Genomic DNA, 27730 nt, shown 5'->3' on the forward strand with positions numbered 1-27730 from the left:
AATACTGGGCCCTGATGATTGCAGACCAGTGATAACGTATGTCTTGTTTTTTTATGTGTTCCGTTTGATTGATTGATTGAAAACTTTATTAGAAGATTTGCAGAAGTAGGTACATGAAAGTACATATTACATACAAGGTCAACTAACAGGATAAAAACCCAAGAAAGCCACTGGCTTATTTCAATTGGGGTCCTTGATTCTCAATTCATCGTTACATGTAAGACAGACAAAAAAAAACTAGTACTATCTACAAGATAATACAGACAAATAACTAGTACTATCTACAAGATAAATATACATCCATCATGGGAAGAACAATACAACAAAACATTAGGTATGTACAGCGGGTAGGACAGGTGGGGACATACACCACAGGTGGGGGCGGGGGACAAAACACAAAGTATGTACAGTGGGTAGTTCGGGTCTTTTAATCTGATTTTTGATTTAGAGGGTCCAGTTACGGATTGCAGCCTCCTGTAAATGTTTTTTGAGAGTGGTTTTGAAGGTGGGCAGTGTTTTGCATAATAGGCACCAAGTTCCAATACTTCAAGACAATCAAGACTTCCAGTTCCGGTTTAGTTTTCGCGACTTCAAAATAAAAGCGCAAGGTAAGATATCAATGGAAAGTGATGGGATCACAATATTTTCTCATATTTCATGAAATAAGGAAATATTACATAACAGAAAGTACATACATTTTCTAATAATAAATGTTAATCATAAGTTAGATATTTGTGCAACTACATTACTACTAATACTAATGAACTGTACACACATCTTTTTCCAAGGTGAAATATGATATTTACCAATCAACCCCAATCTAACCCAAGTGAGTTTCAACCATAAGCTGTATCATATACAATGTTGATGACTATTTACTGTGGTCATACAGCTAACAGTGCCCTACCTGGATTGTATAGGGAGCATATAATAGACTGCACACACATTTTTTCAAAGCTAAATTTGAGTACAAATCTACTCAGCAACACTTCTGCAATGTAGATCAGGTGATTTGAGTCTAATGCGATGTCTTACCAATGTCCCTGGCTTTTTACTGCTGTTATTTCTTTTTAGGGTACTGTCTATGGTCCTGAAATCATCTAGTTTGTATATCATATAAATGTAATTTTCCTGACCAAATATGACAAACACAGATAATAGAACACTAACGAATTGCATTTATTTAGTGGAATCAACATGTTATTACTGCATGTGTAAAACACCGAGAAGCTACCAATTCAAAGGAAGAACATTTGTTCGTCAACATTTGGTGTAAAACGTCGATCAGTGATAGCTACAGCCAGCGCGTTGACTGTGCGGGTGGGTTGGTCAGAGACGATTGATCCGCCCATTTTCTACGTCAGAACAAACAGGAAAAAGCTTCGATGTAGCAACATTACAATCATACGAATTGTCGGAGGAGTAGCGTTGTTCGCTGACAATTACCGCTATTTGTGTGATTTGACTGATTGAATGGCAACAGCAAGTACCGCACAGACAAATGAAGATTTGGAACTCAATTGTGCCGCTTCATGTAATTGTAGTAGGGGAGGTCGCGATGTAAGGGAGGCCAGTACACAAACCGACACTAAACTCCAAGGTGAGTGATCAGCGGACTGTAAGTTGACAGTACATAACAGCTTGTCAATATCACCGCGAAATATGTTTTCGCATTGATACATGTCGCCATGTAGCTACATTGAAACACCTCCTTATATGCATGCATGTTAGACGGGGTGGCTTCATAAGTTTGACATACAGTTATAGTCCATGACAAAATTATTTTAAAAATGTAACTGCAAAATGTTTCAATATGCAGTCTGTCTCCATATAGCGCCACAGGAGATGGCCAAGGCTGGTGAACCAGACCGACTGGTTTTATGAGGATATCAGTATGGCATTTTCTCTGGAAGAGCAGGTCCTAGTCACAGTTGGATGCATGCTCAGTTCTCCAAGAAGGCAGAACTTGGCTGTGGGATTTCTATATCAGTGAAACGAAAGTGAAACTCAACTACATTTTGCTGTTCCATTGGAGGATCTTCCTTTTATATGGTTTTGTGTTCCAGGCCATGGACCCAGGCTGTCCGAGGTTAACCTCTTCACGCTGCTGAGTCTATGGATGGAACTGTTCCCCAAAGAGGAGCCAGAACAGAGAAATGGCGATCAGTTTGTAAGTGTGACCCACACTAGGCTGTCCTTATTTGTAATACACCTTACACTTTGTTGTAGACAGTAACATTGTGGAGAAGTGAAGTGCAAGTAACACTTCCTTTAGCTTATCTGTCTTGGTATGTGTACTGTCTTGACTAGAGTGATTAGAAAGCCCAGAAATGCATAAAATATAATGATGTCATTTCCTCTTGATGGTGACTGTGTCTCAGACACGTGGTACAGGTCTGGTGGTGGTACGGGAGAGCAGGGTGGTGGGTCTTCACTGCTCAGGCCCAGAGCTGCATGCGGGACAAATAGCTGTGATCAGACATGGGCCCAGGCTGGCCTCCTGTGAACTCTACTTCTCCAGGAGACCTTGTGCCACCTGTCTCAAGATGATACTCAACGGTGAGGACCACCACACATACAAACCTCCCACCCTCAAATAGCAAAACAGATTGAACAGATTGCCTTTTAGTCTTGGCACCTAAAAGGATAGGTTGGGAAATCACTTATTGCTTCCACCTATCCTGTCCCTTCAGATGTGTGTGAACACTGAGGAGGTACAGGAAGGGAAGGGATGGAACTGTGGGGTATTTTTTAGAGCATGCAATCTGAGGGCAGTTTTACAATCCCTCCAAATTGAACACCCTCTTGTCTTCTCCAGCTGGGGTGAGCCGCATCTCCTTCTGGCCTGGTGACCCCGAGATCAGTCTGCTGGCAGGGGGGTACAACAGGACTGATTCCGTTACCCAGGAGGCCATTTTGGATGCCGTTGCAGCCGAAAAGCTCAAGTCCAACAGCGGCCCACACATCAGTGTCATGCTGCAGCCCCTGGCCCCCGGCCTGCAGCAGTTTGTGGAGGAGACCTCCAGGAGGTGTGACTTCATGAAGAGGGTGAAAGGGGATGACCCTGGGCAGGACACAGGGGACCTCTTCAGGGCCCAGCGGAGGCAGGACTCGGACACCTTCTCCAGAGAGTTCCTTATCCTGCCAGAACAGCGGCACCGTGATGTTCTGACTCAGATGGGCCTGGAGAACTTCTGCATGGAACCGTACTTTTCGAGCCTACGCCAGAACATGAGGGAGCTGGTGGAGCTTCTGGCCTCAGTGACGGCCAGTGTGTCGTCTTACCAGTACGGCTTCTACAGCAAGGACACTTCCAGGTAGTGTACTGAATGCACGTTGAATACGACCTACTTGTATGTTGGAAATTAACTGCTATTAGGTATCAGTTTCTTTATATCGTTTTATCTCAGTAACTTAACTTCTCCTTTTTAGTCTTTTCTTGAATACGTTACTCTTCAAACTCTTCAGCAGAATGCACATGCAGGGTTTGTGAAGTATCATGTGAAATCAAAGCAGAATAGCTGACCAAACACTGAGAAAGGACTCACAGTGGTTAGAATGCTTAGTCGTGGTTGAAATTGAAACCGGGAGCGTGTAAACAATGTCTGGGCATTCTCTTTTCTTTCTTGCAGGAAGGACCCTCAGCCTGCTACCTTGGAACTGACCCAGGCCCAGGGGGTGTCCCAGGACATTGCCAGACACTGCATAGTACAAGCCAGTCTGTTGGCCTATAGAACAGGTCTTGGTCTTATTTTTTATTTATTTATTTATTTATTTTAAATATATGTATATATGTGAAAAGGTCAGTGAAAAAAAGTTGTGCAAATGACCAAAAAGCTTCATAGTGTTTTCCGTTTTTTTTCAGATTACGAAAGTTTTAGTGGTGAAGAGCCCGATATAACAAACAACAGTTTTAGGATCACTAAATACTTATAATTTGTGAATTGGATTCACTGTCTCGTCTGCCATAGGCTACTGGATAAGTGATACATGGCTTGTAAACAAACGTACGTTTTAGGAAGTGTTCGAAGCAAGGACTGTGTGATCATCTAATTATGTGTAGTTAAGTGTTTTTAGCATGTTGATGTTCTATCATCAGAATGTTGTGATGTGCTAAACATGCAGTTTGATGTTCATAGGTTATAATGTTCCTTCTCAGCTGCTAGCAGCTGTTTTGCGTGCGTTTTGATTCAGAGCAAGTTTCTCTGGTATTTGGTTTGAGGTGTACCAACATTCAAATAAGCATATCTTCTTCAACTATTTCAATGTATGACACATAGTTTTAAATCTTACAATCTGCACTTTCCTAATCTGGAAAAAAATGAGTTTGCCTACTTGAGGACTTTTTCACCAGACCCTGTCACATATTTTTAGGGCATTTCTGCTGTTTTGGGATAGAGACAGTAAGGGTATGCACATGGGCACATGCAGGATATGCCAATAGCTGAAATCGAACCTTGCAATCGGACCTTGCAATGATATGGTGTGCGCCTCTGTGTTATGCTACGCCACTTACGCGCCCACATCTTTTCATTCATATTAAATCCAGATAGCCAAATAAAAATAAGTACAAATATATTAACACTTGCCTGGAGGAGTGTCTGGTGTCAGAAGACAGTGCAGGGGACATTTTAGCCTCACAAAGCTACACATGTTTTGGACAGCCTGTCCATGGAGAATGTAACATGCTATACAGTAACTATTTTATTCTAGAATGCTTCCTGCCTGACAAAGGTCAAAAGAGAATTGTGGGGCATTCTTTGGAAATGGTCTGTGTATTAACGTGTCATCTTTTTTGCTCTCTTTCAAGAGGACCATAAGGTGGGGGTTGGTGCTGTCATTTGGGCCGAAGGGAAATCTGTGAGTAAAATATTAAGCTATTTGTTTTCATTACAATGCTGAATCTGTGCATGAATATTCATGTGCATGAACGTTTTTTGTTTTGTACTTCTTAGCGATGAACAGCACCCAGACAAAAAGGGGTCACTTACTTATGCTTACATGTCAGTCCCACTGGGCCTGGCCTGTGTGTATTGTGTATATACCGTCCTGCATCAAGCTGCCCTTGTATGTACACTTGTATGTATGTTACGGTACATGTGGGAATACGGTACATGTGGGAAAACTCAGGTTAGGGTTAGGTGCTACGTCGACTTGGTACATGCTGGCATGTCTAACCCTAACCCTACCCCTACCCCTAACCCTAATCCTAACCCTAACCGTAGCACCCTAGCACCTAACCCTAACCCTAGTTTTCCCACATATACCGTATTCCCACATGTACCGTAACATATATACCGTCCTGCATCAAGCTGCCCTTGTATGTACACTTGTATGTACACAGTCAAACTTGAAACTTGTACTCCTTTCCCCTGGGCCTGTCCTGCTGCAGGGTCGTGGTGATGGCACAGGGAGGTTGTACCTGATAGGGTGCGGCTACAACGCGTACCCAGCGGGCTCTGAGTATGCAGATTACCCCCAGATGGACAACAAGCAGCAGGACCGGCAGAGGCGGAAGTACAGATACATCGTCCACGCTGAGCAGAACGCACTCACTTTCAGGTCAGAAGTCTCCTTCCAAGTCCAGTGTCTTCATGCAGCTTTAGTTATTTCTGTGAAACTCTCTTACAGTCTACATGTCCCCTGAGGGGATGAATACACTCTTTCCTGTGTTGTTGTTGTTGTTGTTGTTGTTGTTGTTGTTATCTAACAAGATAGTGACATGGTTCAAAAGACATGATAATGTAGTGGTTTCACAGTATAGGGTATTACAGTGAGTATAAATAAATGAATATTAAGTGAATATACATGTTGTTGTTGTTATTGTTGTTGTTGTGTAGAAGTGCTGAGATCAGAGAGGAGGACAACACCATGCTGTTTGTGACCAAATGTCCCTGCGACGAGTGTGTGCCACTGATAGGAGGAGCAGGGATCAAACAGGTCTACACCACTGACTTAGACAGTGGAAAAGACAAGGGAGACATCTCCTACCTCAGGTTCAACAGCCTTCCAGGGGTCCAGAAGTTCATTGTAAGTATCATCTCAATACTCTGAGTAGTGGCTTCCTCTCCCTCTGTAGTTTCACCCCTCTTCTAGGCTGATGTTTGAGAAGAAGACTAGTGAAAGTAGGTGTTTAACATACAATCACTTTCACTGTTGTGTGTTTTTCAAATCAGTGGCTCTGGAGGAGATGAAATGAGGATTCAAACCACATTAGACTATTGAAATACAGTACCCTGCATACATAGCTCTTGCTTTGGATGTCATTTGCTTTGAAATGTGTTTATATTTATAATGTCTTTTTTTGTCATAGTGGCAGAAGTCCTCTTCGGCTGTTTCTGGGAATTGTAGTCCCCATCTCGCAAGTGAGTTTTCCATCTCTGCCTGCCTAATAGGTTTTGGAATAAAAGATGCTACATTGTTGCCTTTCTCCAGTAGACTAAAATAAGTTCACTCAAGCTAAAACAGACTTCGCTGCACCATGGCTAATATTTTGGCACTTTGCAGACAGCGGACAGTCTTTGAAATGGTCTTGTTTTGATTTCAGATGGTTGCACAGGAAGCATGGAAGACAGGCGGAAAAGGAATTTCAGCGCAATAAGAGACTACGGCCAGAAAGGCCTTGTTGAACACTTGAAAGGCACAGAGACTGAGTCTGAATACCAAACACAAGGAAGGAAGGTTGGAAGGATGGAAGGATGCATGGAAGGAAGGAAGGAAGGGAGGAAGGAAGAAAACTGCCTTCACTTCCCATCACATGCAGTGATTACTTCCAAAGAAGCAGGAAAGGATGCAGGTATTGGAACTGGTTGGACCCTGTGATCGAGGCAGCTTTAAGGTGTTAACTCAAGGCTATGAAAGGGATTCTATATTCAAAAGTAAATGGTACTACATAGTTCTTATGTACAGTAGATATAGTAATATAATTGTAATGTCATTCAAAGGCTTAATGGAAACATCAACGTTTCTCGATTGCTTGAGCACATATATTGTATACAACTTTTTAAAACAGATTTTTGTTTGCCAAAACACCACATTTATTTTGCAAATTGCACTAAAATTCTCTACAAATTGCACTAAAACATAGAATACAAAAGCTAATCATTGCACAAAACAGTATCATTTAAATTAAATATGTGGAATTAAATTCCACCATTCATTTTACAATGACAAACTAAATAATAACTATAACCATCAATGTGCATATGAATGCTTACTATATGTAAAATCATCATCTAGAATATTACAAAGTTAGTTACAACAACAAAATAAGCATTACTGATAGTAAGTTGAACTTTTGAGCAATCAGTTTACATGAAGAGATTCACTATAATGGGAACAATTGTTATATGCTCTAAAGAAATATTTTTCAATTGATGTCTTCTGTAGATAGTTGTGTGCAAAACAGTTAACATTTGAATTGTGTGAAAGCAATGAGAAATGACTAACTGCTTTGCTGAAAATGGCACTGTTGTGCTTGTGTGTGTTATTGTGGTGGGCATGTGAACATGCAGTTTCATACAAATTTCATACAAAAATGGAAGCGAAATTCTAAGTGTGTGTGGTTGTATGTATGTATGTCTGAGAATATATTAATGAAAGTTATAAAGGATACGATTGACCGTAGCCTTAGGTGAACTACAACATTTCAGCAGTGGAGAATTCCAGCTAGTGCATGTGAACTTTGCAGTAATTTTGGACACCTTGGTCATGTGGTAGACATCATGGACCCCTTCTTTTGCCAGTTGTGTTGTTCTGACAACATGGGATATTTTGGGATATTTTGTGACTGCTGACTGCTGCTACGACTGTCATTTCAGGGGCATAGGACTACACAGAAGATAACCTTTCACAATCACATACTTCAAAAATGTTCAAAATGGCAAGGGGGATGGGAAAAAAATTGCATTTTAAAATGTTTTCTTTTTATAATGATCAGAACTTTCTAAAAGGTCCAGAGCACATGTGTACAGTGGAGCACATCTGGTTATCATTCCAGCTAGACAAGAAGAAGACACTAGACATAATATGGATCACACAAACACAACAAAGCAGGAATGCATTTCTATCCTTTATTGGTGATGTGGTACAGCAGAGTTGATGTGGAGAACACATGGTTGGATGGCGTTTTTTTTTTAACCAAATGTTGCTTTTATTTAGTACAGAACAGAGGATACCCAAAGTAGAGTGAATCGAATTGAGAGGCTCTGGTGATACAACAGGTATCGATACAGTATTGATAGACTGAATCTTGACCTCTTGTATTATATGTAATTTCAATCATAGTAATGTAATACCCTCACAGCTTATGCCATTGGGAATGGCTTTTATATTCATCAAAAAAGACCAGGGCATAATTGACACATTGTTTCTTTCTTTTGTGCCATTCCATCTTCAATTTATCCCCAGAGTAAGGTTTTAGCAATTATGAAGAACAATCGCTTGTTATTCACTGTTGTGTGTGGTGTCTTCAAAGATGTTCCATATTGATTTGTTCATGTTTATTCAAGTGTTAACTTTTGCATCCAATACATTTACTGGATGTGTTGTTGCAATTATTTGGTTTGATTTTCACATTTACATAAGGTCCTTAGCTACATGTACTGTCATGGCACCACATAATCAAGTATTTTGTTACTGGTCAACTTTCCTAGACAGATTTTGGCTTCCTTGTCCTTGTTTGATGCAATCAATGAACAGCAACAACAGTTTAAAAGTAAAATATTTCTTCAACAGCATAACTCAGGTATAGTGAGTTAGAGGTTCATTGCTTAATCACAACAAATATGTTCAACCGGAACATATTTTTCAAATAATAACTAAGCTCCCCTAAAAATGTATTTAAAATACAAAAAGAGGAAGGGTAAACACAAAAACAAAGGCCTCTGAGTGTTCGTCCCCAACCGTTAATGTGTCCCTTAACATTACTCTCCTCTCCTGCGCCTTGTATCTAAATAAGGACGAAAAAGCTAAAGAAATCACTTGAGTACAGAAAAAAAACTGCAGTGAAAAAAAAGTCTCCCTGCAACCACCTCCGTTAACTGAGGTCAACTAAAAGTGCCTACATGGGTTCTTCTATGTCACTCACAATGGCACTCACCAAAACCAGCTTTTATACACATGAAATACACTAAAATACACTATTAAAAAGTAAAAATAATCATGATAGAGCCCTGTTGAACAAGAAAGTACATCAGCTTAAGATAAAGAAAAAGGATGAATCGTACAGAAAGTGCTGTCAGCCACCTGTGAAGAGAACCAATGATCAATAATAAAATCAGTGATAACTGTGATTTCATATCATTTTGTATACTCAAAATGACCCCCCTTTCAGAAATTAAAAAACATGTTTCGGTGCATTTGTCTGACCTTTAGTGTTCTGGATTGCAAGGGCAGGTTGTGGTTTGGCTTTGCCTTCTTAAAGCAAGATAATGACATGACCATGACACGTGCAATCTCAGAGTTCTTACATGTCAGAGGACCTACAGATTCCAAACACAATTGAAGTGTAAATACCACCATAGGAGTAAGAACAGAAGGGAATGACAGTCCAAAGAGGAATTCCACACTTACACAAATCAAAGCATTAGTGTCTCTACGGTGTTAGGAGAATTATAGAATACTACTACCTTTTTCTAGAATTGAGCAAATTCAGACTACTATTTGGATCCTCTACTTATGATATAAAAGAGCAATTTCACCACTATTTCTGTTTTAACCGTGGAGACTTCAGTTGTACTGCATTGTGATTAGGAGTGTATAAGAAGTAGTGATCTAACTAGCTAGCTCATGCCCGCAAATACAGTAGCAATGGGGAAAAAAGAAAGAAAAGAAAAACGACAGCGAGGACCCCTCTGGCCCCCCTGTCTCACGCAGCCATTGGCCTTGAGGTCTTAACCATTGGTTCTCCCAAGAGAGGGAATCGACTGCCTCAAACGTCCGGTTGTGGCACTACACACCAATGCTAAACAGGGTTCATGGAAACAAACAGAGAACATCAGTGATTGAGAACTACTACTTCTTCGCAAGTTTAAGGAACCAAGAAAAGACAAATAATGTCTTCATGATTTTAAATATAATTATTATTATTGTTAATGTATTTTTGTATTTTCTTTGTCAATAAAAAGTTAATGTTAAGGGGTGGGCTGAGGGTTGGTTTAAGAGGCAGGTTTCTTCAGGTCTCGGATCTGTTTGATTAGATAGGTCTTCTCATCGTTGAACTGCTCGTCGTCCGTGCGATCCTTCTGGAAGTTGCTAAGGAAGTCGATGAGTTTGGTCTGGTTCTTCAGCAGGATGTCTACAATGGGCTGCGTCTTGTTGGGGTTGGCCACAAACACCTGGGGATGGGAGTTATAGTACGCCTTTGAAATTAAAATGGCCACCATGTTGCACCAAAACGTTCCAAGACAACAACATTCTAGTTAGAATCCAAATTTAAAATGTGGTTGACGTATAGAGAAATCTGTGTTAAGTGCTAACAAACATGGAGGATAGTTTGCCAAACTTTTGTGTAGGTGTAGCTGTCAGAAAGGCTGTAAAGTGCTGTACCTTGAAGACATGGAAGGCCTCAAACTGGATGTTGGGGCTCTTGTCTCTCAGCAGGTTCATCATCAGCTTCAGGTTCTCAGGCTTGCTGATGTAGCGGGTCATGACGGTGAAGTTATGTCTGTCCAACAGCAGCTCTCCCAACAACTGTCAAACACAACCGTTAGCATTATGTCATGCACACCTTATTACCGTAGTATATGGGACAGATAATCCACACAATGGAAGTACACACCTTTAATGACTGTCTCTTTGTCACATAGTTCTCAGAGTGCAGTAGCTTCTCATATTCTGCAAAGACCTGCAATGACCCAAAGAGCACATAGTGAGAAGAGATATTCCACTTAACACACTGTAGGTTGTTGCTGTATGTGGTGGTTGTTCAGGTTGAGTCTGAGTGAGACCTGGAAGGAGGCATTCGGTGGAGGGGAGTGACGAGCAGACTACAGTGTAGTCTCTAGTATAGGGACCGTCTCTGGGGTCTTAAATGAGCTCTGCACCTCACCCAAACACACAAGGTGGTCTTATCCATACGAGCCTGATCAATCAGGAGAGACGCTCCCAGGGGGCGCTGTGTCATAAATACATTCATTCGTTCAACACAGAGGATGCTATGACAACCAAAACACTTTTTGTTTACACTGCCATACTGCACTCATCTGGTAAATGGCACGTGTTGAAAGACGTGGCGTGTAAGACGTTCTAGGTACGTTCATGCATTCATTTCACTGAGTCATTCGTTCAGTTTGTCAACTAGTTAAATGATGGATGGTGCAACAGCTAAACAAGTTTCTTTTTACTCCTATCCATCTGGTAAATGTTAGTCGCTGCTGAGGCACAAGAATGTTTAAAATAAACCACTTACTGCATCATAGTTCTGTTCTAGATATTCAGCCACCAGGACCTTGTGTCTCGTGAGCAGGTCCTGTGAAGGAGGAAGAGGAAAATATATCAAAGTGACATTGTCCCTTGAGCTAATTTCTGCTAGATAATCCATATATGTAGACATGTTAGCATGGGTTGTCTGACCTTGAACGTGGCGAAGGCGTCTGAGGCGATGTCGAAGGTGGACATCTCCACGTAGCTGAAGAAGTCCTGGAAGTGTTCAGAGTGCAGGACCACCTTGGCCAGGGGCTCGTGTCTGATACACTCCCGCAACATGATCCCACAGTTCAACGCCACCTGGGAGGTCTCGTACCTGCAGGGAGAACACGAACGAACGAGCACACACACAGACAGACACACACACACACACGCACACACAGTGAGTGGTGAAACACGCAATTACTATCTCAAGACATGTCACCTGCACATTACTCTGGTGCATCATATTCAGGACCCTGTTGGGAACCTCTACCCCTCTGTAGTTTCTCCAGTGTCATAATAACAAAATTAAAAATCTTCCTTCTTCTAGCACGACGACTGAGCATAGATGAGTTTTTCCTGCCATGACTGGTGGATAGATGATTCACTTTACTTGCATTTGATTCACTTACTCAAATGTATTTGTTGTAAATCGCTTTGCTTAAAGCCGTCTACTAAATGCCAAAAATGTAAATGTAATCTCCTCCCCTAGCACGAGCATGTTGGTGCTAATCAAGCATTTCCTAAATTTCGTTGTTTGGTACCTGTACTGTAGCAATGACAAATAAAGTCCATTCCATTCCATTCCATTCCATCAGTAATCTGTAATCAAACTGCAACATTGACCTTCCCTTTATTTTTTACTACTTTAATATCCTTAACCAAGACTTACTTATAGGCTTGTGTACAAGTCAATAAGGAAGCACTACAGTGGCATCTTTTCACGGCAGAGGGTCTTGGAGTCGTCTCCCAGGGAAATGTACCCCCCCCCCCCCAGATACTGTATCTGACATTGAGTGAGCACAGTCTGTCGCACACACACGATTCACATTGAGAAAGTATTGAATGTGCCTCATTGAGTAAGCATATAGGCACTGTTGTACAAGTGAAACTCCCCATGGATTGCTTCAGGGAAGGCTGCATAGGCTTTTCCCTACAAGGAATTAGAATAAAATAAGCAGGCCTTAATGGGCTGCATAACAGAACCCATAGAAACAGGGATTTTCCGAAACACCGGTTTTTTTTGTGTAGGCCTAATAAATCACCAAACTTTACGCAATTAGGGTTAATGCAGGACGAACACACCAACCCTCTTGGACTGAACTGTTTGAATTACTACTGGAAGGTAACCTCTGTATGTCGGCAAACAACCAGGTCGGGGCGGATCAGCGCATCAACTGATCCAATAGGCTACCTGACATTTCAGACAACCATAGCCTTAGCCTTACTTCCCACTACATCACAGTCTCTGTCCTCAACACGTTGAACTGAGAGGGCGGTCAGAAAACGGTGCAGTGAATGAGGCTTCAACCTGCACTTCTAAACAGACCTTCCCTGGACTATGCCCAAACATGTTTTTAATTGATTAGTTGATCTGTTTAACAGTGAAGACTACAGTATGTATTTGTAATCCTATTTAATTTTTTATATGACCCTCCAAAGTTTCAGGGTATTTTGTTTTCTTTCTTATTTTTTCTTATTTTTCTTATGTGTTTTCCAGGCCCGGAAGACCAGTCTTTAGTTCTCAAGGGTTTCTAGGACGTGTGGGAACTCTTGCCAAGATTGACAATTAACCAGTCTCACATGAGCTTGCTGGCTTTGCGATGGGAGGGGTAGCATTATGAGGTGTATTCTTAAAAGAATGCACCAAAGTACCATTTAAGACTCGTCAAAATCACCTCTAAATCGCAAATGCAATAGATGTGGTTGGACTGATTTCCTTGCAGGATCTAATTTTTAAGACCTACTTTTTTAACCGAATAGCTGAAATTTGGGACCTTCTTAGGCCTTATAAATTGGATTGCTGGATTTTAGACTTTAAGGCTTTTTAAGACCAACCCTGTATTTAGTTAGGTGGTCTGCAAGTTTTTTTTTATTGGGTAAGTGGTCCTTGGTCTGAAAAAGTTTGAGAAACACTGCATTAAACTAAGATGGTTATCATACTTTTTCCAATCTTTATTAATAAGTTATTACAGAAACAGTAAGTGAAATTTTCCGAGAGCGAAATCTGTTGTGGTATTTAAAAATGGCGGTTAAGGGTGAACTCTGAACATGGGATGACGATGTTGTGACGATTTCCATTGACCAATCAACGGTCTGCAGCATCACACGTCACACACAGCCTGGCAAAAAGTACCTCTCGCTACCCCTCTCAAATTAGACACAACTTTCAAGTCATTGACTACGTTTACATGCACACCATATTCCCGATTAAGGTCAATATTCTGGTTAACGCAGCTGATGCGTTGTATAAAAACAGCTGATGCATAATATACGTTATGATAATTGTTGAAGTGTCTCTTGCTAAGATTCTAAGACGATAAATAATATAACAGCACTGGTTTATCAAGTGTAATGTGGCTTGCTATGCTGTCCCTAACAACAACAAAACACAGGATTCCCTGCAAATCGAGCATGCGCAGACATAACTGAATATTCCAAAAAGGGTCATTTTCCGATTAAGGTGTATACATGTCACAATATGCACATGTTTACTAATCGTTATGGAACGAGAAGCCTTGGTATAGCCTTGGTTAGGCACGACGCAAAGCGGAGTATGGAATACTCTGTAATACAATACAGGAATATGGTGTGCATGTAAACGTAGTCATTCACACCTTCGTGAGCCCTTTTCATACGGCATAACAGCCGCAAACGACTCTAAAACACTAGTTTGCTTAACGTTAGACTGGACTACGGGACTCCGTTTCTGACCGTACATAGAGCTGCCTGTGGTGCTTTTTTTTCTTCTTCAAGTGCTGATACAGGTTTGTGGTGTTGCCTCGGGATGTAGCGACTGTTCCACGACACCTGCTATTGTTGCACATCTGTCGTCCTAAACCCAAAATACTTCCATACAGAAGTGCTGCTTTTCTTCGGGACTAAAATGTCCAACGTTGCTTCTGACTCTGCTGAAGCCATTTATCATTTATACCATGAATGTTGCTAGCTACTGAAACACAGATTCACAAGTGGGCGTTTCACGTGCAGTTTCACGTGCAGTGTTGTTGTTGGGCGTATGCGTAGTTACCGTTGGCCACTTCTGATTGGTGAACAATGGCTGGTCCATGTGGAGCACAGCATTTCTGATTGGTGTGAATGACTGACACACAAGAAAGAACATTGAATCCGACGTGCTGTATAATGTATCCCAAATCGCAGGCTTTGCGATTTGCTAATCGCATCATGTCAAATCGCGATTTCGATTTAAAATCGATTAATTGTGCAGCCCTAAATGCAAGCCTATTGCTTATGAGAACCTCATGGTCTGATACAGTATTAAGTGTAGAGATCGTGTGCCTAATCATTGTTGCATTGTAGGGCTGCAACTAATGATTATTTTGGTAGTCGACTAATCTGTCGATTATTTTTTCGATTAGTCGTGTGGCGTAAATGTCGTAAAAAGTGTGGCGTAAGTGTCGTAAAAAGTGCGTAAATGGCACTTAGGGCAGAAGCATAAATCCGGCTGCGTGCCACAGGGCAAATAAATTAATAGCACAAACGCTCATAGTATGTACAGCCCTGTCCATGAGACGTTGTTTTCCAATATGTAACAGTAAAGCTAACATAAACATTACGACCCTAACAATATAACGTTAGCCAGTTGGCTAACAACGTTAGCTAAAACTTACCCAGCTGATTCTTGCATGGCTCCCGGGTGCTTTCGTTTAAGATGCTCGTGCATCGCGGTGGTGCTGCTGTGGAATGCTAGTTTTGTTTTACATATATTACATTTCACGGACGAGTGTGGTTTGTCGTCCGTAAAATATTCCCAGACTTTGCTGAGTCTAGGTCTCGCTTTTCTCCGCTCATCTTCATGTTCTCGCCCCGCCATGCCATGGTTCATACTCTCTCTCCTTCTTTGCCGTATGCTGTTAGTAGGCTACTAGAGTTGTAGATGTGACACTGCCCCCAGCAGTTCCTGTAGTGCATTGCAATTACAAATGAACAGCGCGGCTCTGTATTATCGGCTCGTGTGTTTTTAATACGATGCGTCGACACTAAAATTCCACGTCGCCGAGTTTTTATGATCGACGTCGTCGATTATTAATCGTTGCAGCCCTATTGCATTGCATTGTCAACAATTACTTAGAACAACGATTGCATTTGGGTTGTTGTAATAGAGCCCCAAGTATGTTTCTCTGTCTGTATTAGCTTAATTACATCATTCATTCATTATATCATATATCATTATGGACCACAATAAATAATTTAAGTGTGTGTGTGTTTGTGTGTGTGTGCAGCTCACCCTTTGAGCAGCACAAACAGCACCTCCTGGTGTGAGCAGAAGTATTCCACAGTGGGGCTGCGGGTGCCGATCTGCCTCCTCAGGATGTTGTTGAAGATCTGACACACGTCCTTCTTCCCCTGTGGACAGACACAGCAGAAACCAGAGAATAACCACCAGTAGAATAATAGAACAATCACCAGGACTGGGTTGCACCAATTTGGCGTAAGTCATTAATAGTAGTTACTAAACCCTTAGTTGTTACTAGATAGTTTCAAACTAGTTGTTTACTAATTTCGGTTGCACCATGCCAATCTTTTGCCAATCTTAGCTAGTAAATACTTAGTAATGCGCAAGTTGTTACTAAAAAGACATTGTCACATAAAACGTAGAAGAAGAACATTATAGCCAATCAGCGAGCAAAGCAAAACCCTCCATTTTTAAATCCTAATTTTTTATTTATTTTATTTTTTAAAAATCAATTTGGGTGGATTTTGAGCACTGATTGGCATGGTAAACATCAGACCAATCTGGCAACACTGCCTTCACTGCAGAGTTCCACAGAAACATCGTAACAATTGCTTAACAAGTTGTAAAATGATTTGGCGTCTGAGGTCGGAGAAGGAGGTGGCTAGGCGCAGTGGGGACGTGGACCGGGTCAAGCAGGCCAAGTACAGGTTCGCCAAAGCGGTGAAGGAGGCGAAGCATCGCTTTTCGGAGAAGCTGCAGAAACAGCTCTCTGAGGGGGATTCCGCCTCCGTCTGGAAAGGCCTCAAGACCATCACCAACTACAAACCTAAGTCCCCGCTGATGTCCGACAACCTCCCTCTTGCTAACGAGCTGAACGAGTTCTACTGCAGGTTTGAGAAAGAGACGTTCCCGCCCACCCCCCCCCTCTTCCCCCAACCCACTGCCCCCAAGTCTGCTCAGGACTGAATATGCACTGGACCTTTGATATATATACTATATATATATATATTTAAAAATATATATATATATATATATATATATAGCACTATTCAATGCACTGTCTGTCCTGTGTTGTCCTGTTTTTGCATTTGTTTTTGTTCATGTATACATGTGAAAAAAGTATAAACACACTTACTGTAATGCCAAAACAAATTCCTATATGTGTCAAGCATAATGGCAATAAACGTTATCTGAATCTGAATCTGAAAGGGGGGCCAATATCTTTAGCTAGCTAAAGTAACTAGCTTATTATATTGTTGTCTTAGCAGTTGGTAAAAGAACAGGATTAAAATAAATATATATGAGCAATAACATGACGTGGGCTTGCTGCAGCAAGCACAATAACAACCCAACCTGTCCGCCTGAAGCTACAATACTGGGATCATTCGTGACTGGGCTACAAGTCAAATACTAGGCGAACGTGTGTGTAGGACACAAATAAACTTGGATTTCATGCATTTCAAGTGGCATCTTTGTAATCATGATGACGTAGACCATGTAGATTCCCAATATAGTGAAAATACCACGGCTTCCGTCTTGTTAACCCCAGCTAACCTAGCTTGAGACAGACCTTAGTTATTTCAAATATTGTGTTGTGGCCCATCACTCGTCATTTATGTTTTACTTTGTGATTGTGATCCTACCATAAGCGTGGAACTACAAGCCAAAATATAATACATTGTATTAATAAACAATTACATTTGTCATAACTACGGCTCATGTGTCTTTTTATTGTACAAACTAAATACATGTAGAAATGGAGGAACTGAATCGCTATCTTCCATAGGCTGGTTTTCCCCTGCTTCGGCAGGCTACTTTATCTCCGCTGAGGTAACTACGGTTAGCTACGAGTTAGTTATAATTAGGGATGTCCCGATCCCATTTTTTCACTACCGATACCGATACCTGGGCTTCAGGTATCTGCGATACCGATACCAATCCGATATTTGTATTTATTGTTTTACTCCTGAATAATAACAAATACTTCCCCAGTATATAGTCCACAACAATAGTTGGCTATTAAAGACTGCCAGCCTTTATTCAAGCAACAAAAACAGTACTCTGCAGTACTCAGTGACCAACTGGTTAAAACAATTTAGACAGCAGCATTCAGCATTGTAGAAAAAAATAGTTACTGTCTGATTTCTAGTTTTAGTGCCTTCAGGTTTTTATTCTATTTATCTTCTCTTACAAATGGCAAATCAATTATAGGACCCTTTTTAAAAGTGTAGCCTAGTGACGCTGCTGGTGAGACCAGAAATCGAAGAGGTGTCAACAATATCTGGTTTTCTTTTTTTTCAACTCAAGTTTTAAGTACCCAGTCCATATAATAAAAAACAGTTATAATCTGTGGATTGGATTAACTATTCTCGTTTTTCGGAGGCTACCAGTAAGTGATAATGACTTGTAAACATACTCTCGTTTTAGGACGTGTTCAAAAGCAAGGACTGTGTGTTCATCTAGTTATGTGTAGTTATGTGTTTTTAGCATGTCCATGTTCTCTCAGTATGTTGTGATGTTATAAAAACGCAGTTAGACGTTTGTAGCGATGTACCACTGTTAGCCGCTAGCAGCGTTTGTTGTTGTGGGTTGGTCAGAGTCACTTTTCTCCTGTCGCGTTCCCATTCGGTGCACCAACATTCAAATACTTGTGTCACCTTGAATTTTTTTTCCGATTTCAATGTATGACGCATCATTTGAAAGCTTACCATCTGTAGTTTCAGACTATGTAAATAACCGAAAAATTACTAAAGCAAATGGTTTATGATTTCACCAGCTAGCATCATGACATTGTCAGACTCATTACAAACAGGTAGCAACTAGCCAACTCTACTGTTGTCATCACGTGAGTGACACGCCAGATTGGCCACGCAGATCGAAGCCTATTTTTTTTCTGGTGCGATCTGCGATCCAGCATTCAGGACCAATATCGCAGCGATATCCGATATCAATATCGGAACATCCCTAGTTATAATTTACACCACCTTAGTGGTATGTATAAATATTTAGTAGTTACTAAGGTCTACGTCATAACTAGTGTGGTTGGTGCAACCCATTCAAGTTTAGTAGTGACTAAATCTTGATTTAGTAATACTTACGCCGAAAAAAAAAAAGTCTGAATAAAAGTCCATAAAATAAAAATTCTGAATAAAAGTCACCCAAAAAATATTTCTGAATAAAAGTCAGAAAAATAATATTGCTGAATAAAAGTCAGAAAGATAAAAATTCTGAATAAAAGTCATGAAAAAAAATAATTCTGAATAAAAGTCTGAAAAAATATATTTCAGAATAAAAGTTAAAAATAAAATGTCAGTGAATTTTCTGAATAAGTCCGAAAAATCATATTTCTGAATAAAAGTCTGAAAAATAACATTTCTGAATAATAGAACAATCAACAGTAGAATAATAGAATAAATCACCAGAATAGATACTGCAAGTCAAAGCTGTGTTCCATAGTTCCACAGTACGGTGTGCCTCATGGAATGCGCAGGAATCGCTAACCACTGGTGTGATTAGACAACGTCTGTGAATCGAGGAGACACCGGACCTCCTCCTTACCTCCCTCCTCTGATGCTCTACCATAGACAGAGGTCCAGTGTTTGAACAATGGCCCCTCCCCCCCTTGTAATCACTGTTCTAATAAGACTAGATATGTGAAAAGCTGAACGTTAGGATGTTTTTTGTGGAAGGCAGGAAGGAGCATTACTGAGCGCTTCAACAGAGCCCTGGCGGGCAGCTGTCAGGCTCACCTCAAAGTCGATGACCTGCAGGTTCTCCACCAGTGAGATGAGCAGGCCGCTGTTGTACAGCTCCTGAGCCAGCTGGGCCACCGTCTCTGTGTGAGGCTCTTTGTCATTGGTCCCATACAGGATCTCCTTCATGGCCACAAGACACTTGGACACCTCCTCCGACGCCTGGGGGGGGGGGGGGGGGAGACACACACACACACACAGAGACAGAGACAGAGAGACAGAGAGACAGAGAGACAGAGAGACAGAGAGAGAGAGAGAGAGATTGTACTTGGGTTCACCACCAGGGGGGACACTGTGACTGCATTACTCTGTACTCAGCACTGTAGACACGGTTTGGATCAGTCTCAGGCAGAGTGACGTCACCTTGAGACCTTAGCTAACACTAACCCTTGGTTGTGCTCCAATTCTTCACAAGAACCTCCTGTTCTAACCTTTTCCCTGGTGACCCTTTATAGGTAATGGGACAGGATTGGTTTCCACAGTGTTGCCCATGTCCATCAAGCCCTTTAAACTTATTACAGAACGTCAGAACTTTCGACCTGGGGGGGAGCTTTTGAGCCAGGTCCCCTAGTTAGACTCAATATTGTCAAGAAATTACCTGATTGGAACGACATGGGGCACACCTCCCCACACACAGCCTTAGTTTGTTAGCCTTAAAACTGAATCTACCCGGTCAGTACACTTAAATGAGATAAGAAATAGATTAGCATTAGATCATGAACCATACAGTAAACATCCAAGCCAACATTTGATGTCAAGAATTAGTGGCAACGACAGTTCTGTAGTTCAGCAGTCATGACAGAGAGGAGAAGGACAGAAAGGAATATCTAAGATGATGGAGTTCTGTTTGTTAGCTAGCATGGCTAAAGCAGGGCCGAGGCTTGGGTTGTTGTGGAGTTTGGCTGGACGGCCTCAAGAGTAACAGGAGTATGGTGGAGTGTCTTTACAGTGGGGTGTCACTGGGTGACAAGCCAGGCCGTGGTGCTACTTTAACAGCCCGGTGTCAGGCAGGGGCACGGAGCAATAACTACACTGGGGCAATAACTACCCTAACTGGACAACACATGACTAGGCCCCCCAACTGCCCTACTGCTACCTAGCTATTCACACACACCTTCTGAAATAACACAACTGGACGAATGAGGACTACTAGCCCTACACAAGGGGGAAGACCATCAAATCAATGTCCATTTCTGAGTTGTCAGGAAAATTAATAAACCAAACCTTTTTGTGAACTTGTCATCAAGGTTTTTTGTTGAATTCACAGTATGGAGACCTCGTCTCACCTACCTTCTCTGTCTTCTTATCCTGCTTGACGAGGATACCCATGTTCTCTTTTAGCGTCCTGACGATATCCGCAGGACTCTTGTGGGATTTTCCGAACAGTGGCATACTGGCAGGACCTCTCCTCAGACTGTCTCCTCAGAACCTGAAACACACGCACACACACACACACACTATACTGCAACTGAACGCATTGTGATGTATGCAAGTTATGAAGTGAAGTTGTCACCACATTGTTTAGACCTAGGGATGGACCGCACCGAACCAAATCAGAATCGGACGATTTAGATTTTCATGCTAAATATGAGATTGGTGTGCGGCTATACTAACACAATGGAGTAACATCCTGAGGAGTCTCGAGCAGATAGCATGGAAGCGAGAGTCAGAGAGCAGCACTATTTTCCGCTTAGCTGTGAGAGAACCCGAGGTGGAGGGGCTGCGCGCGCACACACACACCTTCACAGAGTGATGTTCCACAGTGGCCACAACCCTCTACTTGGGGTACTGAAGTGCTGCTTCCAATGAGTCTCCCAGTGGGGTACAATTGTCTTTTAACATTTTAACAATGCAAGTGATCGATGGTGATGACAGCTAATCATTTCAACAATTGCACCCCAAATCCATGAAAAGGTTTATTGAAACATAAAAATAACAGCGAATGTTGAAAGTGGCCAACAGTACCGTAAGCTAATCTCACTTCTGTATCCCAGTTGAGGGCCGTGCCTTCAGATTTCCGGGATTTTAAAACTTCCGACGTGAGACCTAGGGATAATCAAGTTTGGTGACGGGACAAAGCCTTTTTTTTTGCCAAGATAAAACCTGTCACAGTTTCCAGCTAACATTATTAATTATTACTAGCAAACATGGGCAGTTGTTTTCTCCAGGGACATGCATTGGCTAAGCCATCCAGCTTGTGTTCCAAACCATCCAACATTTTACAATATGTTAAAATATTAAGATTCTCAATAATTAGCTTGACTAATATATCACTCAATTATTGTCAGAGCTCATTTTCAACAGTTATCAATTCAGTTCAGCATTATTTAGATTTTGTTTGCATTCCTACCTATCAAGCTTATTCAGATGTGCAGAGGAAGGTGCTAGGAGTTGTTTTTGGGCTGGGCATTAGAAAGAGACAGCTCCCTTCCTGGGACCCAGTGATTCATAAAAGAGCATAACCCGCATTCTCCTGAGTCAGACTGCCCTCTGCACACCTCACTGCATTCAGCCAGTATGGTTGTCATGACAACAAAACAAAAGGGAGCCAGACTACAGCTCATTCAGGTGTGTGTGTGTGTGTGTGTGTGTGTGTGTGTGTGTGTGTGTGTGTGTGTGTGTGTGTGTGCGTGCGTGTGCACATCATTCAAGATACTACCACGTTTACAAAAATATTAAGCTGGGGCACTGAAATACTTGAATGTGTGTGTGTGTATATACAGGGGTGCAACGGTTCTGGGTTTTATTTCGGACGGTACGGTTCGCCTTCCATGGTTCAATACACTAGTGAACTGTCCAGGTTTTCGGTTTATCCTGTGTTTCATTCAAAGTGGGTCTGGAACGCAGTTGCTTCTTCTCAAATGTTTGTTCATGGCGAGTGTAGTTGAGAACATGGTAACAGTTTGAGGAAGCCCCGGATTGCTACAAATCTGCGTCGTGGGGTCATTCATTCTGGTTTTGGCATTGAATACAGCGGTGAGGGAAGGAAAACAGTTAACAGAAACGGGTGTTGCAGAAATGCTTCACGGGTGTCGTATATGCGCATAATATGCGCACAATGGGCTACAGCTGGTACAGCTCTCATAGGTAAAGTGCATCTTTACTTTCATTTCTATCTTTCCTATACCAGTCGTCAAGCCTAAGAGGCACATTTGTGACTGCAGTTGGTGAAACCGTAAACCACTCGCATACATGAAACCGCTATGAATTCATTCATTGTTATTGTTGTCCGGAGGCTATCGGTAATCGGTTTACATGGCTTGTAAATACACTTTCGTTTTAGGACGTGTTCAAAAGCAAGGACTGTGTGATAATCTAATTGTGTGTAGTTATGTGTTTTTAGCATGTTGATGTTTTATCAGCATGTTGTGATGTTATTAAAATACAGTTTTAACCTTCGTAGCTAGCTGTTAGGAGCGTTTGTTTCCGGTTTTCTGGATGACAGCCAGTTTAACCCAATATGTGCCTGAGGTCTAACAACATTCAAATGAGTCTAACTTCGTCATCTTTTTTCGGATTTCAATGTATGACACGTCATTTGAAAGCTTACAATCTGTAGTTTCAGTACAAGTAATGTAGCCTACTGGTTTATCAAAACACTGGCTGGTGTTACATTTGAAAGTGTTTTTGTTCTTTTTTGTTTATATTTTGTTTATTATATTTGTTAATATTATACAATATACCAGTCATATTCTGGAATGTGTCTAAATGTTAAAGTTCCATAAGTATAAGCAAAATAAAGTAAAGTAACTTCAGTTTATAGTAGCATTTTTTTCCTCCTTACGCACAAAAACATGTACCGAAACCGAACCGAACTGTGACACAAAAACCGAGGTTCATACCGAACCGTGGACCAACTGAACCGTTGCACCCCTAGTATACACTGAGTTTTTAAGAGGGAAATAAACTGAAAAGAAAGCTAAAACAATGAATGGTCATCAATATTTTGTGAAAACAGTTGCAGACGTTTAGTAGCCTAAACTGTGCCTTAGATTACCCTAGAGGTTCTTGCCAGATTGAAAGGCTCCTGGAAATGTCGATGCCAATGTGTTCTAATTCTAAGTCTCAAATGTCATTGTCACAGAGCATTTGGTGTCAACATGGAGGTAGCTTGTTGAGTGGCGGTGGTACAACTTGTGACTGATAATCCTCTGCTCTGAGTGTGAGGGTATTACCTCCATTCCTCCCTCCCTCCCACAGCAGACTGCCACTACCGATGCCAGGAGCTTGTCACTTTGATCACAGACCACATCAGAGGCCTAGTCAATGAACTGCAACCTTCGCACAGAGTTGCAGATATAAATGGCAATGTAGGCTATAGAGTGGACGCCATCATTTTCTCAGCATGACAGGACATTTCTATCTGAACGTTTGGTAAAAAGGTACCCCCTGAAAAAGTAACACCCCTGCACTTCACTCAGGAAGCTGACCCAAGAATCCCTTCTACTCCTTCCCCTCTCAGCAGCGACCGTGGAAGGGAGAGGAGACCCTCCCCCTACCCTCCTCCTTCCTTCCACTATTCAGAGCTCATGGGGTTGCATTTCCCATGAGGCCGTGGGATTAACCCGGGCTGTAATGCAACTTTAATAAGCACCTAACAGTCATACGTGGCCACAGCATGCGTTCGTAATGGAGAGGATAATCCACATTCAGACACGCCACAACTTCAAACAAGGAAATAGGAAAACGCCAGGCGTCCAACTACTGCGTGTTTCAGGTTACATAGGCTACTTTAAACCTGTTGAGGAGTCCGTTTCTTTAAAGTTACCCAACTCTCGGTTTATGTTACCAAATTAATCTGCAACTCTTTGTGTCGTCATCGAATGGAATCAATTTGTGGAATGTTCATGGACAGCATTTATTAGCCTGTCCCTCACATACCTCAAAGGCAGGGCAGTCATAACGGCCTGATTGGAGTTGACAGTCCTACCTGACCTTAGGTAAAGGACTAGGGGCATATTATGTAGCCTAGTATTTTACACATAAGAAGATTTCTCATGGATTATCTGTAACAGTGACCTCTGATTTGACATGGTCTAATGTAAAAGGAGTTATGTAAATCATGTCCTATATCTACAACGCAACCTGTCCAACCTACAGCCAGCCTCTGTACAGTTCCTCTACTGTTAATAATACAAACAATAAAAAAGTAACTGTGACTGCCAATGGCACCTGGTTGTAGCATAGATTTTTGCTCATCATAACTGATGTATAGACGATTCACTTACTTTAGACACGTGTATTTGTAAGTCGCTTTGTATAGGCTAGTAAAAGTGTCTTTTAAATTAAATGATTTATTATGTCGACAGCCTGCTAGACAGGCTTAGGCCTACATCCCAAGTACCGTCCTTATCGACCCCCACTTCAGTAGTGATGCTAACCTAGAATAATAGACATATGTCATATAAGGCATAGGGCTATTGTGGACGAGAGTGCCGAGATGCAGGCCTATTGGTATTTTACTGGAGTGGACCTCAGACCCTAGGGAATCATTTATAAATCATGAGTAGCAGTCCCAACACTGAGGCAAGGCAGAGGAGGTCCTGCCCTTCACGAGGACTGACATCATTCAATCTCCATCAGTTAAGATGGAGACATGTCCCCGGGTGCCTTGAGCAAACAAACGGAACCTCATCTACACTACATCACATGACAGGCGATGTAGGGCCAGAGGGAACAGACTAGCATTAGAACTGTGATTCTAATTCTATTTGCTCAATTCTATTACACATTGCTCAATAACCTATTGGGGGGTGTTTCGTTGGTCTAGTAGTGTGACATCATCAGCATGACAAACAATGCATACAATTACTCAGATCCACTTGACACCCTCCGTGTCTGTACACCTGACACAAAGCACTTCTAGCCAAAGTTTGATAGTTTTTCATACGTGGTCTAAATTGGGCTAGTCCGGTTTTATGATCAGCCTGAAGTCTATTGGTGGAAGACCCACAACGCAGCGTTAAGCCGCACATCACACAACACTGTAGATGGATAGGCGACATGATGTCAGACCTGAACAATGAACGAAACTTACATTTGACATGATGTTAGGACAAATATTTAAATATCTTTAAATAAAGTCTCGCTGCCATTTATAGAACGAAAGTTTGATTTGGATTAAGTCGCACACTCGCTAGACTGTGAGAAGGCCAGACAATGACAGCTGCTGAGACTAGTGGCCTATCCAGGATAATGCATTGGCCTCTCTCTGTTCACTGTTAATTGGCGTTGCCAATGCACGGAAAGCACGGAAAGCACCGCGAAAGCAAAAGAACAAAACAAATACAAAACACAAAGCCAGACTTCAAACAATCGATGCGTGACAACTGCACCCTACTTAGGTAATGCTGCTGTCTGTGTTGAGCAAAATAACCACCAAACATGTTTAGGGAGGCGCGTCCTCCGGATGAAGGCTACCAACATGTAAATGAACATGGACACGCGGATATAAACAATCAGAATATGAGCGACCATTAAGGATAGAATACCCGTCCGATTAACGTTCAATTGACAGATTAGCACGTCACACGCGGATCGTATGTAGAACTAACGTTTATGTTACAGGGAAAACAATCCAAAGAAATGATGGCTACATTTTAGCAAGAATGTGTCGATTCAAGTTTGAAACAATGTCAAGGGCGACATCAGTTCAGAAAAACCAGCGTGCGCTAAAATGGCTTAGCTATTTAGATTGTATCTTAGTTTATGGTTGACGCATACTTACAGTGCAAGAGTATATTTGTATCTTTTCTCTCGGATATCTTGACTGCTGTCCCGATTCTCCAATGTAAGCGAGCTGCTTTTTCTGGTCACGCCAGCACCGCTGTGTACGTACGCTGGGCTAAACGTCAGAGGAATGTGTGTATGTGCGCTATCTTTTAAGAAGGCAGTGCAGAATTCCATTTGGTCTGATTCGAGAGGAGATGCAGTATCTGTGTTCCATGAACACCGTTAGTGGAACTCCGCCCACATACTTCCGGGGTATGTAAATGAGGATTTCTTCTAAATACAAGCGCCCACATTAAACTTGTTTATACATTTACAAAATACTAAATGAATAAGGAACCACAAATAATATTAAACCTATCTCTGGAAATAAACATTTACAAGTCTTGAGCCTCTCAATGTATTATTTGTGTTTAAATGGTTTGTAATTGTAATATCCTAATTACCCTGATGAAAGACTGCTGGATAGCATAGGCCATAGTGCATAAATAACGGTGTACACAAATATAGGCCTATATTCTTTTTTTAAACTTGACTTTACGTACCAATATAGCCTACTCTGCAACACTTCTAGAATCTAACTCAAGTGTGTTTCAACCATGAGCTGTGTCATACAAAATGTTGATGCCTTGCATTTTAAGCTGTGCCCCAACAGCTCAAAATGTCCTATTTCCAAATAGATTTTTAGTATAATTGTGATCCTGTTACTTTCTATTAATCGCTTACATCGCGCTTTTATTTTGAAGTCGCGAAAACGAAACAGGAAGTCGTAATGCTGCTTAACGGTGTTCACGGGAAACCGATAGATACGCCCCACACGGTCACACACCAAAGAGACTATAAGCGAGGGATATGCGAGGACATTTGGTAATACCAAAGAAACTGTACAGTTAGCTTTTTGGGTTAACTTTGCTAACGGCTAATATCGGTATGCATTGTTGTATACAAGGAGACAATGGTTCTTAATAGGACAATGAAAGTGAATGATAAATGCTCAGAAAATGGTTTTCCAATGGACTTTTACATATTTTAATTGAAAGAAACTGCTTGATAAACTGCACTAGTTATGTCATGAAACACATTGTATGTCATGAAACAAATGTGTGTGTCCCAGGTACTCTCTTTGGTATTACTAAAGTAATAAATAAGTCCAGAAACTGCATTTCCAATAGAAATCCCCAATCACGCTTGTAAAGCCCTGTCATGGCGGACGATAGCCAATAGCATCCAAGGCAGAATGACATGGTGTTAAGTTTCAGATCAGCAGAAAACTGCACGTGTGCAGTCCAGCAAACGTTTTTTTTTTTTTTTACAAGAATGTAACTATGTCAGTTTTGGTATATGATGTCATGACATATGAATTAGCCCGTGGCTGTACAAAACATGTCTTTGATTCCAAGAAACAATAACAAATGTGAAATAA

At 41.4% G+C, this 27730-nt stretch overlaps 2 protein-coding genes across 2 annotated transcripts; one reads left to right on the forward strand and one right to left on the reverse strand.

The window, feature by feature from the left end:
* Positions 1–1473: 1473 nt before the first annotated feature.
* On the forward strand, positions 1474–7759 carry cdadc1 (cytidine and dCMP deaminase domain containing 1; the record flags this gene model as incomplete). Its single annotated transcript, XM_080527243.1, has 10 exons — positions 1474–1600; positions 2067–2170; positions 2382–2559; positions 2819–3317; positions 3633–3739; positions 4811–4860; positions 5393–5562; positions 5841–6030; positions 6314–6365; positions 7746–7759. 10 exons carry the CDS (start codon positions 1474–1476, stop codon positions 7757–7759), a joined length of 1491 nt encoding a protein of 496 aa, XP_080383369.1.
* Positions 7760–8064: 305 nt separating this feature from the next.
* On the reverse strand, positions 8065–26413 carry cab39l (calcium binding protein 39-like). Its single transcript, XM_080525852.1, has 9 exons — positions 26306–26413; positions 20869–21007; positions 19576–19740; positions 15878–15996; positions 11575–11743; positions 11411–11470; positions 10781–10846; positions 10549–10692; positions 8065–10337 (listed from the first exon to the last, which is right to left on the reverse strand). The coding sequence occupies exons 2-9, from the start codon at positions 20968–20970 to the stop codon at positions 10158–10160; spliced, it is 1005 nt and encodes a 334-aa protein (XP_080381978.1). The 5' UTR covers positions 20971–21007; positions 26306–26413; the 3' UTR covers positions 8065–10157.
* Between the last annotated feature and the right edge of the window lie 1317 nt (positions 26414–27730).

The sequence above is a fragment of the Nansenia antarctica genome (genome assembly GCF_963989245.1).
Source record: "Nansenia antarctica genome assembly, chromosome: 3".
In the NCBI taxonomy this organism is placed as follows: Eukaryota; Metazoa; Chordata; class Actinopteri; order Argentiniformes; family Microstomatidae; genus Nansenia; species Nansenia antarctica.